Source organism: Lagopus leucura, unplaced genomic scaffold (assembly GCF_019238085.1).
Source record: "Lagopus leucura isolate 7727_CA_CO unplaced genomic scaffold, USGS_WTPT01 Super-Scaffold_100029, whole genome shotgun sequence".
Taxonomy (NCBI): domain Eukaryota; kingdom Metazoa; phylum Chordata; class Aves; order Galliformes; family Phasianidae; genus Lagopus; species Lagopus leucura.
In genome coordinates, this window is record NW_024962280.1 from 3,571,022 (window position 1) to 3,590,035 (window position 19,014).

At 40.5% G+C, this 19,014-nt stretch overlaps 1 protein-coding gene across 1 annotated transcript in view; it reads left to right on the forward strand.

The window, feature by feature from the left end:
* The window catches only part of LOC122185341 (multiple epidermal growth factor-like domains protein 6), a 159,462-nt gene extending 155,426 nt beyond the window's left edge, over positions 1–4,036 (forward strand). Inside the window, exons 34-35 of the mRNA XM_042881036.1 lie at positions 1,864–1,992; positions 2,480–4,036. Of these exons, the coding sequence (XP_042736970.1) occupies positions 1,864–1,992; positions 2,480–2,559 (209 nt within the window). The 3' untranslated portion in view covers positions 2,560–4,036. The remainder of the gene's footprint in view (positions 1–1,863; positions 1,993–2,479) is intronic.
* Positions 4,037–19,014: the final 14,978 nt, after the last annotated feature.

Consider the following 19,014-nt stretch of genomic DNA (forward strand, 5'->3'; position numbering starts at 1 on the left):
GAAAATCCTGTTATTAATGTAAGCAAGAAGTCAAGTGAATTCTGGGAGCCTGAAGGCTACTGCAATCCCAAAAACTAAAATGGAGATTGACTTGCTTGCCAACCTGCACCATCATCTTGCTAGAAACTGAGCAGCCCATCCTCCTGCACTGGTGCCGCTGGACTTCAGCCACCCAGCACTCAGCACTGTGCATCAGAGGCCTTTCCAGTGCGATTCTAGCAGCAGTGGAACACAAGGGGGAAGCTCAGCACCGACGATATGAACCAAGGTTTTGCTTCTTGCAAACTCTAGGAGTCATTTTTATTTTTCTTAAATCAGCTAGGGTCGCCCCTGTCCATGAAAAGCTGTTATGGGGTAGGTTTTATTTGCATTTTTATTTTCAATTAGGCACAGTTCATCTGTGATATAACTGTGAGCAGCTGTGTCTGTGCAGCAGCCATAAAGATAAAAGGCCTGATTTTAATTTGAACTCTGGTAAAGCACCCATTAAACAGGCAAAATGTTAATTAAAAAAAAAAAAGAAAAAGAGAGAGAGAGAGAATATAACAGACTTTTATGGGCGTTCCTTTTCTGTAGTAAATTAACATTGCAGACTTTCAAACAGATGTCTTAAATACACATTGTTATTAACATGAAAATGTGGTATTACATAAATTAAAATCAGGTCCAGAGGTGTTTGTGGAGACCTTTTCTCATAACATTTCCTAATTGAAAAGGCCGAGCTCTGAGCACTTGGGGAGGGTTGTCCCACGTGCTGAGGCTGCAGCTGATGTGGGGCTGGGGGCTTGGGTTAACCCTGCAGTGCTATGTGAGAAAGGCAGCTTGGGTTACTTACAGCACTGTTGGTGAGGTGAGGGAAAGAAGGCTGTTGTGTGCAGGGCTCTCAGCACCCTGCCATGGGACATGCTGGGGGCTTTTCCTTCTTACCTGTGCTCCGCCACATATAAAAAAAATTACAATGAGGATTTGCCCATAAAATATATTTGCCCATCCTTTGCAGAGCTGGGAGTGAGACCTTTGTGAGTTTACATTGCCAGGGGGTAACTGAATTGTGCAATGTGGGCATGATGTACAAATATACCTAAAATGAATTAATTTCCATTTGGAAATTGCTTGAGTGAAAGCTCTTTTCTGCTCCACACTGATAGCCAAGCAGCCCCAAAACCTCTCCTTTTGTGCTGCCAGCCCCTGGGTGTATGCCAGGGATGGTTCCCATTTCAGGAACTTCTTCTGGTCAGGTGGGTCACAGTTTGGGTGGGCTCTGCAGCAGACAATGCTTGAGGATTGCAAGGTGTTCCAAAGCGTCATGGCTCAGTATTAGCAGATGTAGGTGTCAAAGCAGATTCCCAATCCCAAATCTGTACCTCCTGAGAGAAATACAGCAAAAGCATGTCATAATTTAGGACAATTTCCTATACAGTATACTAATAACTTACTGAGGCTTTTTTTAGTTTCATACTGATAAGCATATAACTTTAGGCAAAGTGAGAGTCTGGGTCAGAATAATTAACCTCATGTGAAATTATATGAAGGCGTTTTTTAAGAAACAATGTTATTTTCAGTTCATCTGTTGAGCCTCACAAAGCTTCCCCTAGTTTGCAGAGCTTGATGGAGGTCTGAGTTCTCACTGAAACCTGTGTGAGCTCTACGTTTTCTCCCAGTGAAAATCCAGGGATTTAAATATATATATTTTTTTTCCTAGGTAAACATCCTTAATTTCCCTCCTGTGCTTGCATTTTGCCCTGGATGCTGACCTTGGTCTGAATTTCTATTGCATGCACTTTCAAGGATGCTCCTCAGCGTAGTGCAGCCATCGAGCAGGGAAAAGCATTTATCCTCTAACAAACACTTCTGTCTTTCCAGGCTGCCGGTCGGACCAGTATGGCCCCAACTGCTCTCTGCGATGCCAGTGTGCCAGAAAGTCCCAGTGCAACCCATACAATGGGAAATGTGTCTGTCCAGCCACGTGGATGGGGCCAACCTGCAAGGAAGGTAACACTGGACATTGGCTGTGTTACAGACATTGTGCTTTGGTTGTGTGTTGAAGAGCATGGTGAAATAGTGGCTGGGTAAGAAGATAAAACATCAGAGGATTGATCTGTGTGGATGACAAAATGCTCAACAAAAGGTTTTCATTTGGTTCGTTTTTTGGTTCTTCATTTAGATGATTGCTCATTTTAATGATGCATAAGACCATGCAGAACTTTTCTCCCACTTATAATCTAAACATGGTCAGCTTGCTGGTAATGCCATGCAGTCCCTCCCTTAGTTTAAGAAATACTGTGGAACCTTCCATCTGAGGGACTTTTTTAATGTCTTGCTTGCTCTGCCTGCCTGTGTGAGGTGGCCAACATAACTCAGTCCTCTACCTTCCTCTGAAGGTTATCATTCATTAAATTATATAAATGTAAATTCTATGATTTATATTGCAGTATTATGTTATATAGACCTAAGGCTGCGTTTCTGCTTAATTCTCTAGGTGGCCCTCCAAAGCTTCCTTTTTATGAAGAACAAACTCAAGAAGGAGGGAATATTTTTCCGAGAGCTCTACAACAGTAACGTTTGGACTAATAAATGAACTCTTTTATATGCACAGAAGGTATTTGAATTTGGATATGAAAACAGGTATTCAATTCAGCCTGAATTGTACTGAAGTATTCACACTTCTTATGGAAGACTACAGAGGCCTTTTAGTAGCTGGTTCCTTTTAAAAAGTTGAATCTGTTTCATGTATTTATTCCTAGCCTGTTGCCTCTCCATTAGTCTACTTGGGACATTCTTTCTGATAAGTAGTATAATTCGTTGCTTGAAAGCTTGGACATGTGGATTTTTTGTTTTCTTTTTGCTTTTTGTAAAACCAGCTCCAAAGAGGATCAGTAACACACCAATTTAAAGTGAGCCATGGCATGCTAAATGAGCATTTAACAGATTATGAAGCTAATGCAAGTTCACTGCAAAATCACGTTGCTCAGAAACCAGTGGGATTCACCAAGTCTGTGAAAAACATTGTATGTTCTAGAAAAGCATCCAGTCTTAAAGTTACAGCTGATGAAGAATCTGCCACCATCTTTGATAAGTTATGCATTCATTTGAGAATACATATCACATTTCAAGTGTGAATTGGCTGGCTGGAAGGTCTCCATCCATATCTTGTTTGCATCTGAGGCTCCTTTCTAAAGAGCACAATGTTAACTGTCAGGCTCCTCTGGTTTTCTGTGTTCTCCCATCTCATCAATGGAGTTTTTCAGCAGTTTGTGAAGTCAAACTGTACAGCAGTTCTTGTAAAACTTTCTTACAATGGAGGAAGCTGTATCTTGGATGGAGAAAGTCGATAGTGAGGATAGATATGTAACAATAATCTGAGTTCTCTTTATGTAAAGGATTATAATGTGATCTTTACCACACAGTAATCTAATTATCAGCTTTAACAAGTCCTGATACCACTCAACAGCTGCTGTTGGTCACCTACAACAATGGCATTTTGGTGCTATTTTTGTCTCTTTAGACAGGCTGTTTTTTAATATAGGACCAAGTCATTATTAAGAAATAATATTCTTTATTTTAGTATTCTGAGTTAACAAGGCTAAAAGATTTCAGAGTAACTCTTAGTACTTCTCTTTAGATTAAGAGTTACAAAACGTGCTCAGTAACCTCTTGAGTCTTACTAAATCAGGGGTGCCCTTGGTTAAAGGCACCAGGACCACGGGCTCTGGCCAGGTAGCACAAGCTCTTCCAGGTTTTGTGTTCATGCTAGCATTACCATTCACACACCACAACGAATCGCAACTCCGCAAGGGATTTTTGTCATAGAAGAGAGAAAGTGGCAATAATTGAAGCTCACTTGTGATTTTGAATAATGTTTATGTTTGCAATTGGATAATGAGTATGTGAAGCAACAGTTACCTCTTGGTTCTCCTCAAGTCCTAAACCAGTATGTCTGGTTCGAAGCAAGTAATGCTTGCTCACCTGGAACTGCAATTCAAGCTGTGATCTTTTGGAAGCAATAAAGGTTTACTAGGTGTTTTTTCAAGCCTCATGGAAGTCTTATTGTTGTTATTCAAAACTTCATGGGTGTTGGAAGCCGTTCTAAACTCAGTAGAGATATTTGTGACCGCAACCAGATGAACCAACCAACTGTGCTTTCAGCCAGAAAATGTCAGGAGCTGGTTCTGAACTCTTGTCCTTTCTTTATGACAGTTCTGTAAATTGCAAAAAAAACTTTTCCTGATGCAAATGTGATAAATCTATTATTCCCAAACTAGTCTGACGTGAGTTGTTCTCGGCAGGATTTTTTCTGTAAGCTATGGTAGTTAAAATGTTCTTTTGGAGATGTGCTGGCCTAGGTCTGATCTCTAACTGTGAAACTGGGGCAGTTTCACTGAATTGGAAGTGTTTAGGTAAATCTTGTGCAAGACGATTAGATATCATCATAGTAACTGATGGAGAAAAAAAGCATCCAGGTCCAGCAACAGGCATCTCTTGATTTCAACTACGGATTTACCGCAGAGCCAAACTATAATAGTAGTGTAAGCACTGCCTCATATTCAAGATTTTTCATATTAAAGAATGAGATTGGATGAGATCTGGAGGTCCAGGTTTCTCTTCGGCCACCTCCAAGGTTAAATGAAATTGCTCAGAGATTCATCCAGTTGTTTCCAATATCTCCATGGATGGAGAGCCCACAGCCTCTTTGGGACCATGCCCTAATGTATATTTCATAACCATGATTTATTTCTCCTAGTTTCTAACCAGAATTTCCCACATTTTGACTTCCATCCACTGCTTCTTGTCCTTTCAAGTGCACCTCTGAGAAGAGCTTGGCTTTGTCTTGTCTGCAGCCCCCATGGGGTGGTTGAAGACAGCAGCAGACCTTCCCATGGTCTTCTCTTCCGAAGACTGAAGATACCCGGCTCCTTCAGCTCACCTTGCACGATGTGTGCCCCAGTTTCTTCTCACCTTACGGACCTTCCACTGGCCTTGTTACAGTTTCTTGGACGTAGAAGTTTTTGGAAAGATACTCAGTGTCTGATGTGGTTACTCAGCAGCTAATGCATAAAACCTGAGAGCTTACATTTTACTGTTTGACAGCAGCTTATAAAAAATACTGCCTTTTCTTATCTACATATCTAAGTATATTTATATGTGATTGGAGCAGCTAATCAAAGGGGAAACTTTTCTCAAGCCATATTCTTTACACCTGTGTACCTTGTTTACATTTTCCACAGTAACTTGATATTAGAATTGTAAATATGTACTATAAAGGAAATAAAAGATTTTGTATGAAGTATTATTAAAGAATGTCACCATTTTAGGTACATGATGAAACACGTATTTTAAGTGGTTGACACTGAGTCTGTGCCAATGAATCAGAGGGCCAAGAAGATCTGCTTGGGAAATACTTCAGCAAACTTTTTTTTTGATTGGAAAATGCCAATTCATACAAAACTATTCATATGCAGCAGTCTTTTTTATTAACTCCTTCTTCAAAATACTTCTTAATTACTTAACGTTATTGCCCTGGTGAAAGAAGTTTACTTCAGTTCCATAGAACAGGCTATCCTGATTTGGGTCTCGATATGAGTTTTGGTTCCAAAACATAGAATAAAGTACAACTGTATAAAACTACGAATCAAAATTATGTATTTCAAATATTTTAGCAGACTTTTGATCGAGTACTTTTCGTTGTCTTTTCTTGGTTTGCTGTATGTGAAGGTTTTCACTTCTCACAAGGCAGGGAAAAATGCTTACAGGATGTCAGAGAAAAGCTAAAGATACTCATAATTAGCTATTAAGTAATTTTACTTGCTTGTGATATGAATATTATGTTTTGATGCTATTCCTTTCTTCATATTAACAAATTTACCTTATTCTGTGCATGCTAACTTGTTTCTCTCAGACTGCGTGTACTTTTTGTAATGGAAAATCCACTAAATTATTATCCTAGTAGATTCATGTTATGGAAGGTGAGCTTAACTACTACTAAAACAATATAACTCCCCTTACTTTGTTCATCAGTGGAAGACTGTCGGGATGATAGCATCCTGAACATAGCACTGGCACTTGTTGAAAATGAAAGCAAAAAATTTCAGTGAAAATGCTTTTTGTGTTTAAATTTATGTCCGTCTTCCACTTGGTAAATAACTTTCTTGGCTCTGTGTCCCAGAGGACCTAAGTTAATTATGCTTTCTTGAAATGAGCGGTCTGTGTATTCCACTGTAGCACACTTGCACACACAGATAACTCCTTTCAGAAAGACATTTCAATTATTTTGAACATGCTGTTTCTGTGCCAGATGCCACTCTCTTACCTTGTTGTTCATTCCAGATAACTCCAGTTTGAGAAGAGTGGCAATGAGTTGAGTGTAACTCAGTGGGTCCGGCAGAATTTTATTCAATGAGAATTCATGAAACCAGAACAACATGTTTTAAGTTAGACTTCAGTATTTATAACACTATCCTCATAGGAAAACAATCAGAATTTTAAAAATTCCCCGCTTCTCCTGCCAAAAATTATTATTCTACTTTTATCCTTTTTATGTTGAAGAACCATAGCTATTAAAGTTTGCCCAGATTTCTTGCCAACCATATTATTTTGATTGGCTGCAGATTTCTGTTTGTGTAAGTAATAACCATCATAGTATCAGAAGTTGCCAACAGGACAAACATGGAAATTATACCTTTATGTCCTTTCCAGAAGAGCAAAAGACAGAGTTTGGAGCCATCGTGACTTCATGCTGTTGATCTAACAATGACAAAAAACAACGACTCTGTTAGAGATTTCTTTTTTATCGGAGCAGAATTCCGAAGAGTTAAAAAGAACTGGTGGAACCAGAAACCTCCATCATCCCATCCCTCTTCTTTTTTGTAGTTAAGCTGGAAACCTTCTCAAACCCGAGTTCCTGAAGGACTTTTCCTGTGTGTTGACCTACGACTGACTGCCACAGTGGTGCCCAGCAATTATTTTGCAGGGCCAAAGCTTTAGATTCAAACGCTATAAAGCAATTTTCAGTAGCAAGCGAGGATTCTCTGCTTTTAGAGTATGTATTGCTCATTCTATTGCTATTAATAAGCACATGCATAACAGTATTATGTCTATGGGTTTGTAGCCTTTTACAAAGAATATGTGGGGTATATCCCAAATCTGTACTGTACCCGTATCGTAGTGAAAGGATGCTGCTTTTCATGGTAAGATGTCATTAAATTTGCTCATTTTCTCCTTATTGACAGTCTTAGTGCAATAGAATTGTGTTATAGATGAAAATGTATTAAACTAATTTACATTCAGGGCAAGCACTTGGAAATCACATCTGCTTTTAGTGGTTTGTATGGAATAAGTAATGACCTTATGTATAAGTGGGTTTATATAAAGATCCCCGACCAGAGCAACTTGTCCTGTGACCGAGCCTGATAAATAGAGGTTTCTGGCACTCGGACTCCAGAGTATAAGAAATATTCAAAACAGAGCATAAATCTTGTTGGAAGAAGCTGGTTATGAAGTGTAACATTTCTGGAAGACTTGGGCATTAAGCACTTTGAAGGCATTTGAAACCGCACACCTGCAGGCTTCCATCAGACTTCTTGGACACTTCCCAGAGCCTAATACTCTCTGAACATATAGCCTTGTTCACCTTAAGGGTATTGTCTTCTCACATTGGCAGGAGCTAAAGGAACACATGGGCCTGTTTAATGCCAAATAATGCAGTAAGTGTGTGCTGTTTAATTGGAAGTAGCATGCTAAATTGAATTCAAAATGTGTAACAAAGGGGTGACAGTATATCAAGCTGTTGGAGAAGAAGTGGACAGATGTGGAGAGTTAGACCCTGGGAGAACAGCTTTACAGTCTTGGGCTTATATTTAAATTTCAGAGCAAACACTTCTTAAACTGAGCTCTGCAGTACTGGAGGATTTTGATGTATGTGATTTACTTCATTTTTCATACAGTTTTTAGTAAGGAGTAGAATAATTAACTTCATTTGGTTTGTCATCTTTTTGACATGTGTTGTAAAGATAGTCCAGTAATTCTTGTAACGTGTTCCATATTTTTTTTTTTTTTTTTATTAGAAGCAACATTTAAACCATTTAGAGAAGCTGTTGAAGTTATTGCAGTAACCTTCAGTCCCAGTGGCTGCTGTTAAGAGCTGATCAAAAGTAGACATGGTGAGTTAATGCACCCAACCTGTGCAAAGCTAGCGTTGGTCTGCATCATAAGCTTTTAAAAAAGATGTTGCTTGAAAAGTTCACGTATCCTCTTAGTAGATGTATGTCAGTGGGAATGAGAGTAATGTGACTGTGATGCTGGAAGCACTGCTCCCTGTCACAGTCCCTTCCACCATCTTAAGAAAATGTTAAGCCCATCTGTAGCCAGTACTGTTTATCTCTTATTTCAGCCCACTCTGAAAGTTCACAGAGTGATAGTGCAGTATTCTGTATGTACGGAAAGAAGGAAAAATAACAATAAAAACCAAACTGTCCAAAACCCAGGAATGATTTAAAAATGACTTATAAATTCCGTATGATAAGATACTGCTTTGTTGATTTCTTCAAGCATGGTAGTTAAAAAAAAAAAAACAAACACACTGCTCAACTCTGTTGTTTTATATAGGAATAAAGATGTCAGCAACTAGTCATTTAACTGTCCATGCCATTTGGCAGTATCTAGCTTCCTTCTCAGTAATAGCCCAATAAATCTTTATCTTTTAGTAAGCTGATGACAGCAAAACATCTTGAGAAGCTGCATGTGGTGTAGATATTATAGTTAATTTTTAAAATGCTTCACGCCACCATCTACAGGATGTTTTCTCCAGTCCAGATGTAACATCTTGGCGTAAGGCATATTCTCATGTCTCCCTCTAGTGACTCCAAAGACCTGATGAGATTTTAATTAGTTACTTTCAGGGCTGTGATTGCTTGATGTAAGAGATCCAAGCTAGTGCTTCTGCTGCCCAGAGGTCAAATTTTGATTAATTGATGACTGTTGTAAGCTACAACCTACCAGCATTGGTAGCAGAGCATGGTCCAACTGAGCAAAGGCTGCCCAAATGGAGCACTGATGGTCCTGCCTGAGGGCACTCTGCTTGTCCTAAGCAGCAGAAGTCCATCTGTTCATATGGCCCCAGTGCTTGCACAGACCTCTTAGCAGCGGTAATACAGAATTTGCAGGTTTCCAATTTGCGGAAGTTTCTGCGTTGATGTTTTCTACATCTGCCTACAACTCCTTCAGAGTTCTTCCAGAAGAATGAAGGAAACCCGCTGTGAAACTTCAAGGTTTGTCTCATTCCTGTGCTGCTCAGAAGATGTGGGGGCACCAGGGTTAAGTGAGTGCACGTTTCCTGCTCTAGTGGAGCCCCATTTGGGGTTGAAATACTGCACTGTTCGCACCAATTCTGTCCCGTTGTTCCAATTAATAAGAAGCTGCCCTGTCATTTCTTTGTTATTTTGTCAGTCTTAGAGTGCTATAAATTACTTACAAAGTGACTTAATGAAAATGCTCCAGTTTTTGCAGCTGGCGTTTTTTTTTTCAGCCAGGAATCCAGTTTTGAATGATTTATATGTCTTGTAAGATGTGCAGTGCGATTCCTTTCTGTACGTCATCAACAAAGAGTAAGATCAGTATGAGCAGAGGCTGCAGGGGCCATTCCTGCCTGTCGGTTTGCTTTTTTGTTTTTTACTTTTCTATTTGACATTTATGTTGTGGTAGCCAGTGTGGATCTTGGCCTTGCTCTACTAGGCACATGAGAAATCTGCTCTTAATTATTGCTTTAACCTTAAGGGTATGTATGAAGTACAGAACAGCAAGCATAAAAGCATCACATTATATATGGGATGTACTCTTGGGTAACGAAGGGTTGGATGGCTGCAGGATAACGAAGGCTGTGCTCAGGGTGCTGTTCTACTTGAACCTTTTGCTGTGCCCTATCCAACACTCTTTCCATCTCTGAAAGCAAGAAGTTTGACCAGACACCATCAAGAACTATTAGAACTGTTCACAGACACATTTAACATGTTAAATTTTTACAAGAACTAGTGAATTTGATCAGAAAATAGTTATTTTTGGCTGCCAATGTGGCAAAACCACTTAAAATGCAAACTCAAGAATGTGTTGAAAGGAGACATTTTGCCAGCACAGCTATTGTTGTAGCAAAGGTTCCCCTCTGATCCGGCGGGACTCTTTTCTCCACCATATATTATTCCAAAAGTCAAGGTGGAAGTCAAGAGCCTGGAAAATCGTTATGTCATTGAAAAGGGTGTTGGCAGGGTTGTTTTGGTTTGGTTTCTTGTTGCAAAGGTTTTCTTCAGTGGAGTGGCACCTGGCTTTTTTCTTTGCTGGACATTAACTTCTTCCTTTTGCACATTAGTTTGATAGTCTTGCGCCTTTAGTTCATAAAGTTCCATCTACAAGGGATAATGGAGACACATGATTTGTGGGCGAGCCATTACAGAATCATAGACTGACTTGGGTTGGAAGGGACCTCAAGGATCATGAATCTCCAACCCACTGCCACAGGCAGGGCCACCAACCTCCATATTTAATACTAGACCAGGCTGCCCAGGGCCCCATCCAATCTGACCTTGAACACCTCCAGTGTGTTCATTAGGCAGTGCTTCCAGCACTCTGAATTCAGTTTTTCACTTAAAACAAAACAAAACAAAGTATGCTGTAATGATGAATTTGTCGTCAATTTTCTATTAGCTCTGATTCCTAGCTACCCCCCCAAAAAAAAACCCTGATTTTTTTAAGTCACTCTTCAGTATAAATCCTAAAGCTTCTTGCTAACAAGGGAGGTTCTCCAGAGATGCAGGGCTGGTTCCCTGAGAGAACGCAGCAGGTCTATAAACGTTTGGGAAAGAATGATTTCACCAAACCATAGCAGCAGGAAAAATTCATTTAGTGTATATCTTGGTGAGTGCTTGTGCAGGCAGAGAACAGTCACTGAACACTCCAGGCACTGAAAAAGGGGCCCATCCACAGTGCACGTTATCTTGAATACATAAATGGTGCTTTAGAGCCCTGAGCTAAGGCAATCACGTGATAAGTGCGTGCCAAGTCATGTGAGATGAGAAATACATAGCAGCTGATAAAGGCATGTTTCATTTTGAGTAGGCATAAAGGACGACGTTGAAAACTGGGTTTCTTCCTGACTGTGCTGCCAAGAATACAAAGCACCACACAGGAGACTTTGAAGGTCCCTCTGGGAAAAATGCCATTACCAACTGAACTATGGTGTGTTGTCCAAGTTGCCCTGAAGGAATCTCTGCCAGAAACACCTGTTAACAATAAGGACTTGTTAACATTTCACAATTATTTTCCCAAGTATGTTATTGCTACGCTAGTTCCCAACACCAGAAAATTTGGCAAACATTAAATGCACACAATACTTCTGGAAACCTCTGGTCTGTCTGCATCTGCAAAGACCAAGATAAAGCTGTACCTTCAAGTCTGGTGAGGGCTCGGAAGAGCTAAGCTTGTATCCAGCAGGGAGGGATTAATGAAGCGTGTTGGGCACACATTTGAGATCCTCTGGGAACTTGTGCTGGGGAAGAGATGTTTGTCCATAAGTGAAAAATGATCTACTCCAGGTCCTCCTTACCATAGCATTATCTATCACAGACTAGTTTGTTTGCCCATCCATTGAATTCTCACTTTGGAACTATCCTTTTTCAGTTCCAAAGTGGGCCACTTCACTACAGATGAAAAATGGCCGACTTCTGCTTTTTACACCATTCCCCTGACATTGTGTACCATCTCTCCTCTACTCTATATGCAGAAAGAACAAAGAGTTCTGATTCCTAACTCCAGAAAACCATCAGTTCATGCCACTTGCAAATCAATGGTTTATCAGAGAATGAGCTTCTTCCTTCAACATGCATTTACAGAGATCTTTACACGCATGTTAGATTTCTGCTCATGAAAATCAAAGCTGTTGGCTTCTAAAACCAGTACTAAAAACCTGCCTTCATTCTTGAGTCTTTAGCTGTATTAAAAATACCATCCTCGGGCTTGATGCACATCCTCAGTGGGTATTTAGATGTAAGTAGATGCTTAAATCTCATCTGTTGCATTCAGTTTATGTGCTGCTGTTTAGCAGCTTACATTTCCAATTAGTGACTGGATGCTAAATGACACGGGTCCCACAGAACAGTTTGCACTGATGATGCATCTCTCCTAGATTCTCATTTGCTGAGTTTCACATACATTTCTTACAAAAAAAAAAATTCACAGACTCTGACAGACTGATTCATTTTGCTTGGGTTTTCCGGGGGAATAGGTGAATTCAAACCTGCTGAGATACAAGAGGGAGATAGATTTGGCTTTTCCTACACCTTGGGTAAGTGCTCTTGTCATCAAGTGAGCTGATGAAAGGAAACAGTTATCCATGGCTCTCCTCCCACCAGCTTATGAATTTAGCTTTCATGTTTGTTTGTTTTTATCTGAAATGAGCAAACTGGCTCTTTGCACAACTTTTCAGCCTTTAAAAATGTCTGTGTATCTCAGTAGGTGGCACCCTTTCTATTCCTTTATTTTCCACCAAAAGTCAAAAAGAAATCGGAGCTGAAGCTGATGAATATGTGAAATGAGTTCAGTAAAAATGTAAATGCATATTTGTCTCCTTAATTGAATATATTATATTGTGAAATCATTACTGTCACGGCACACTTTGGTTTATACGAACACTTAAGTAAGGAAAATATATAAACCCAGATTGACTTGAACAATTTGAATGTGATAGCAGACATCTGTGTTCAATAAGGTTACTTTGGTAAGCGGTGTTTAATATTTCATGTCAAAGTGAGGAGAGTAATAGAACAGGGTATTTTCTGAATTCTTAGATTGCTGAAGTTTATGGGACGGCGTAACATATAATCTGTCCTTTGTCAAGCTCACCAGAAAGAGCCCTACTGCAGCTGAAGATGTAACGTGCTCTAATATATATGTTTCTAGACCTCTCCCTGCTTGAGGAATTAATCTTGGAAGGTGCTGAGAGCCCTGAAGTGCCAGTGAAGTCAGTGGGATTTGAAGTTTCTCACAGCTCGATGGACAGGGATCCTTACAGGGGATAATTGCCCCGCTCCGTCCCCGGCCAGGAAAGCCTTTAAGCACTGCTTAACTTCTAGGATGTGAGGAGTCCTCTTAAATGGGGGTGAGTAACTCTGCTGAGGTAGTGCCCAGCTCCCGCCTCTGTCCTATTAACCTCTGCTGCTCTCTGGCCTGGGGAACTGCAAATGTGAATGCAAAAAGGTGAAAAAGAGGGAGCGAGCTCCTTGCCCAGGGCCAACCTGCCACCAAGGGTGAGCCCAAAGTGCCAGAAAACGAACCGCTGCCATACGATCTAAACTTGGAGTGGTGAAGGAGGCAGGTAGCTGTGTATGTTCATTTGCTCCACGCAAGGGACATACACAAATACATGGCTGGCTAAAGGACCCTGTTTGCTTTCAAAAAGTTCAAAGTAAGTGAAACTTTTCTAACTATCTTCCAAGTCTATTATTAACGAACAATTGCATTGATGTTTTTGGATGGGTTCGCACAGAATAATTCATCTACAAACAATTTTTTCTTTGGTATTTTCTCCCCAACCCCATTCTTTTGTATTTCAGTTTTAGGTGAAATTCTGTGGTAGAACTGGCCAAAAGAAACACTCTCCCAGGCCTTATGCTGAATGTCTGTCTGGACATTTTCATTTTAACTGCAGCTTGGGAAAAAAAAAAATGTCAACATAGTGTTGGCATCATTTCTAAATTGAAACTGTCCTTCCCCCATGATCAAATACATTATAAATGTTTGCTTGAAAGACACATGTTTATTCACCTCGTCTCTGAGAGAATTACTGTGTGCATAGGTAGTCACAAAACTGTATTGAAGAGTGAGAGAGATTTCCCTGGTAAATGGCTTTTTCTTGACTTCCTCTTAAGCATCTTAGTGCAGCTCTGCTGCAGCCTCTCTGAGGAGGAACGGTTGCACCAGGAAGGAAGGATTTTTAAAGTTGCAGATGGTTACATGCAGTGAGCAAATAAATGGTGTTTTTGCTTTATGATACTGGAGAGAAAAAAAAAAGAAAGCTTTAAAAAAGTATGTTGCACATAACAGTTACCATGATGAATGCTGTTCCTGACATGCCATGTCATTCCTTACAAGGCAGATGATCTGCAATCATTATTCCATAATATTCTTTTTTCTTACTGGTTTCTCAAGTGGTATTTTTGGTGTGACCTTTCGCTGCTCCTGGGTTTGATATTCGGATGTTGCTCAGGTACCCAACTGTGTCACTTTATCACCTGGTGCTTTCGTCCCATGATTACCAGTACAAGACTTTTTATGTGCAAAAACAATTTCCAGTAACGTTTTGTGCATGAGACTGTGGAATTGCTTTTCCTTGAATGTGGGTCACTTGGATGTTTGTGGAAAGAAAATGCAAAACAGGAGGGATTATAGCAGAAAGAAATTAATCAGGCTGTTTGTATGGCTAGAGGCAGGACTTCCCAGCTTTGTTCACCCAACTAGCTCTCCTATCCAATTAAATGTGCACTTGGCAGTCATCAGACTGAAAGACTCAATTTGCCATAGAAGCTGGAGATGGAAAACACCTGCTCAGATCATCCTCTATCCAGTGCAGAGCCATTTCCCTACAGGACTTAGGTCGTCTGTAAATTCTGCAACTGACATACTATATACAACCTCAACTGGCAACATCCTGTCCAGTGCTACACTTCATAAATCAGGCTTAGGCCCAGTAAATCGGCAAGGAAGAGCAGTTAGCAAAAGCATATCTCCCTTCCCAATGGCTTTCTTATGTTTCAAGGAATCAGTGGCATGTCAGAAATGATAATCTTACTCAAACACTAAATAGCATCTTGATAGCGCTGTGTCTTGCCAAGTGAGAGCATAAGCAAACACTCAGGTCTTCACTGGGGACTTGAGCAATTGCCCTCCACAGCCAACATTCCTCCCAGCTGTTTAGGCGCCTGTCATAGGGTCACTGCTGTTGTTATCAATAGCTGATATTGTTATTGCTCTAGCACTGTGTCATATTCTCATTCCTGGGTGGGAGGATGAGTGAAACGACGAATCCGTGCGTATTTGTCTCAATGGCAGCCTCTGGTTCTCCGTGTTTCTGTGGAAACCTGGCCCTGGTTTAGCTGAACTGGCTTTAAAATCTGGCCCTGCTATGGGTGCTGAGCACTTGGGGGAGGAAAAATATCTGGTTCTGAGCTCCACTTGAAAATCTGCTCCCAGATGTAGGGGTGTTTGTTTATTTTTACATTTAAGAGATGTAGAGAACTGCACCAAGATGCAGAATAGCACGACAAAAATAGTCTTTGCAAATGCTAATCTGCACCGACTGGCACTAAGTGGATGTGTATCCTTGTCATAAAGTTCTGGGTAAGTTTAACTTTTAAGAGGCCAAAAAGGAAAGATCAAAAAAAGCCTGTATCAGCCAAGATCATTAGTTTAGACTGCACACAGAGCCAAAAAAGTACAAATTACACAATTTCATCACATGTACCCATTACTTAACCCTTTCTGGAGTAGTCAAAACTCAACAGAAGTTGATGACTCCAGCGGGTAGAGGTAGACTTCATATTGGGTTGTGGCAGCTACTCCTCACCATGGACCTTTGGCCCATTGGTCTCAGTGTAGGTAACGCAGATGATGCAGACTTGTTACTTCCTTACTTGGTGCCACAAAGAGTATTTTGAGCAGAATCCCCTCGGCTTCTATTTGGAAAGAGCATGCCTTCTCCTCCATTAGATACAGATTGGAAGCAATTCTCATTAACAGCTGTTGCTTCTCTCTCTGAAAAAGGCCAGAGCACTACATTATTGTGTCTGTCTTACTGGGTCCTGGGATTAGGTTTTTGAAAGTGCACTTGAGATACCTGTAACAGATGGTGACATTTTCAAATATCCGCCATGCTGGAGAGTCTGGACTGTAATGTAGGCAACTGCCACACTGCAGTGACACTGGGGAAATAGCTGAAGTCTGGCTTACAGAGCAAAGATTAAGTAATATTGTCCAAAGTTTAATAAGGTTATCACAGTGGGTCTGGGAAAACTTTCGCCATGCAGTTCTCTACAGGAAAGACTTTGAGGTACTGTTAATTAAATGACTGCTGTGTTTTTACCTCCCATAAAATGCTCTAACTCTTGTAAAAGCTTTTTAGCTTGACAAAACATCAGGCAGAAATCCTGCCCAGTGTGCATGCTTTTGAGCCAATGCCTTGTGTAGCTGCTGTAGGCAGCCACAGCTGTGGTGCTAGCCCTGTAGCCCAACGTGCATCTGGCTGGACAGGTCCCCAAAATGTTTCCTCTGCCCTGGCTCAGCCCCACGCTTGGGCATAAGTGAGACAGTGGCACCAACCTCCTGCCTGATGACTTCAGCTGGGCAAAATGGAGAAGGTATGAAAAAACGTTCAGATTGCCATGAGTGAGAAGCAACACAACATCCGTATTGCCTCTCTTGTTCTTGGCATTGCAACAATGCATAGTTTTCTGTTGTCTCTGGAACCGCTCAGGCATATAATGAATGGAGTACCAGTGATTGGAAAAGTTCCTTTTAAGCGGATGTTTCCATTACTTTGTTTTCCTCCATAAGACTTGTAATGGTTTTTTCAAGTGTCAGCAGAAGGGCTGAAGCATCTCTTGATCTTGCAGATCGCATGTCCATGTGGACCATTCCAGGCACTACATGGAATTTTCAACACAATATTCACTTGTTCTCCAAGCTCTCAATGTTTTTATTATTTCATTTCACGGGTACTAAGAAGGAAAGGCTTCCAAGGTCTGCATTTTTTTAAGAGATTGCAGACAGTGATTCTGTTCTCAAACATGAAAAGTAAAGCTGATTTTCAGAAAAGATGAGGTCATCTTCTTCTCCACGACTCCAAGCAGACTTACGGGAGTTTGATATCTCTGAAGAGCTGGAAAAAAATGTTGGCTACTCCCTAAAATATCATCTGAACCTTTAGAGTTTCTTCAGTCCACGATGTACCCAAATCACAAGCATGCTGCAGCTTTAAGTAGCGCCGTGGTCAGCATATCTCAAATGAGCAAGAACTGGGATTATAAACCTACACTGAGTGCATCAGAGCAGAGATTTGGTCTTGAATTTTCCACACCCAAAGACCTAAATTCCAGGCTATTAGCAAGATAGAAACAGTTGTCAAGCATCTATCTTGTTCAGCTGGAGAGTGGGGGTAGACAGACAGGGAGGGAGGAGGAAGAGAGGAAGGGAGAGAAAAAAACTTGAAGATTTTGGCTTAATCCCAGTATGGAAACCTTTTCCCATTTTGATTTAGCTGAGAATAGAGCCAAGACTAGCAGCCAGTGACTTAGTAATGTAGGAACCCTACTCAGCAAACTGTCGAATCCTATACTTAAGTGTGCGTAAGTACATGATTTACGTTGAAACTTGCTTGTTTTGCTAAATTAGGATGGATTTAGTTGGAAACTTGAAGATTCTGTAGAAGCAAACCTCTATTTCCAAAGTTTTGGTCTTTAATTATGCAGAATACTTAGCAGCCAATAGACAGCCAGGTGAATACTGAAAGAGGAGACTACTTTTCTCCACCCTGCAATGATAAAACGTAGAATTTAGAGCCCACTATCCACGTACTCATTTTTTCTTGTCTGTGAGATGCAATGCAGATTTGATCACAGTAATTCAATCTCTGAACATCTCACATAAAACAGAGTGGTTGTATTCAGAAGATGGCTCTGAAAAGTCCCCAAAAGTCACTCCTACATTCAACAGCAAGCACAGGTGCTCAGTGGGAGGATGTTCTTGTCTCCTCATGTTGAAGTTGTTCTTCTTCAGCAGAAGCGTGCTGGGCAAAGTGAATTAGGAAGCCCAGAAAAGGGGCCGGGAATTTGGATGTTTGTACCATGAAGAAGAATATACATGAAGAATATCCTGTGTCTGATTTTCTTTTGTATCAGTGCAGTAGAGGAGTCTTGCACTCTTGTGCTTCCAGACATGCTTGATGGATTTTCATGAGCTCACAGAAATGTGAAGTTGGCTGGGACTTTGGGAGGTCACATAGTCAAGCTGCTGCGTTGATGCCAAGACCATCCCTGACATGTGTTTGCCTTCACTGTTATTGAAAACCTCTTCTCAAGGGACTCACTAACTCCACTCTTTTCATTAAGTGCTTCACGACCTTTGCAGTTAGGAAGCTTTGCCTAACATCCAAACCACAGCACCTCTGCTGAAAATGCAAGTGATTTCTTTCCTCACGAGATGCGGAGTTGATCATTGCTCTTTTCATAACCAGGTTTTTTGTGTTGGGAGACAGCTACCACGTCTCCCATGTAGAAAAAAAAAAGAAGCATCTTTTTAATTCTCTTTGGACTTCCTAAGCTTGATAGCTCAATCCTGTTATTCTCCAAGTCCTTCCCAAATCCTCCCAAGTCCAACATCGGGTGCTGCAGGACCTGCGAGTCCCAGTGGCCACGTGAGGTAGCCAGGTATCTGGTGGTACCTATGCTGATACAACAGCATCATTGTTCTCAGAGGAAAAAAATTGGCATCCAGGCATGACTCTCCCCCACAGAATCATAGAAGTGATTTAATATTTTAAGCTGTGAAACGTCTTTTAACAGTTTCTGCAGGGTGCAAGGGCACTTACAAGATAGCGCTGTATTAGTCACTACCATGGGCCACCTTCTGAATATTATAAACCTTAATTTACTTTTTTTATAATCTGAATGGATTTTTTAAGTGTATCTAAGGGAATTGGAGTGAGGAGAACCATTGCTTAATTCAGCCATTGCATCCTTAAAGCCAGATTGGAAACATGGAAACCATATGTGAGCTTTTAGCTAATAAAATAAAATGCCAAAATGTGCCGGCTAAAGCTATTGCACCCAAAATATAATTGCACATATGCTCATTTACTCACTTATAATCAAAACATTAAAAAAAAAAAAAAAAAAAAAAAAAAAAACAAAATGGGTTAAAATTTGTGGAATATTATTTTTTAAAATATTTTTTTATGTAAAAAATATGTGCGGGGTTTTTTAT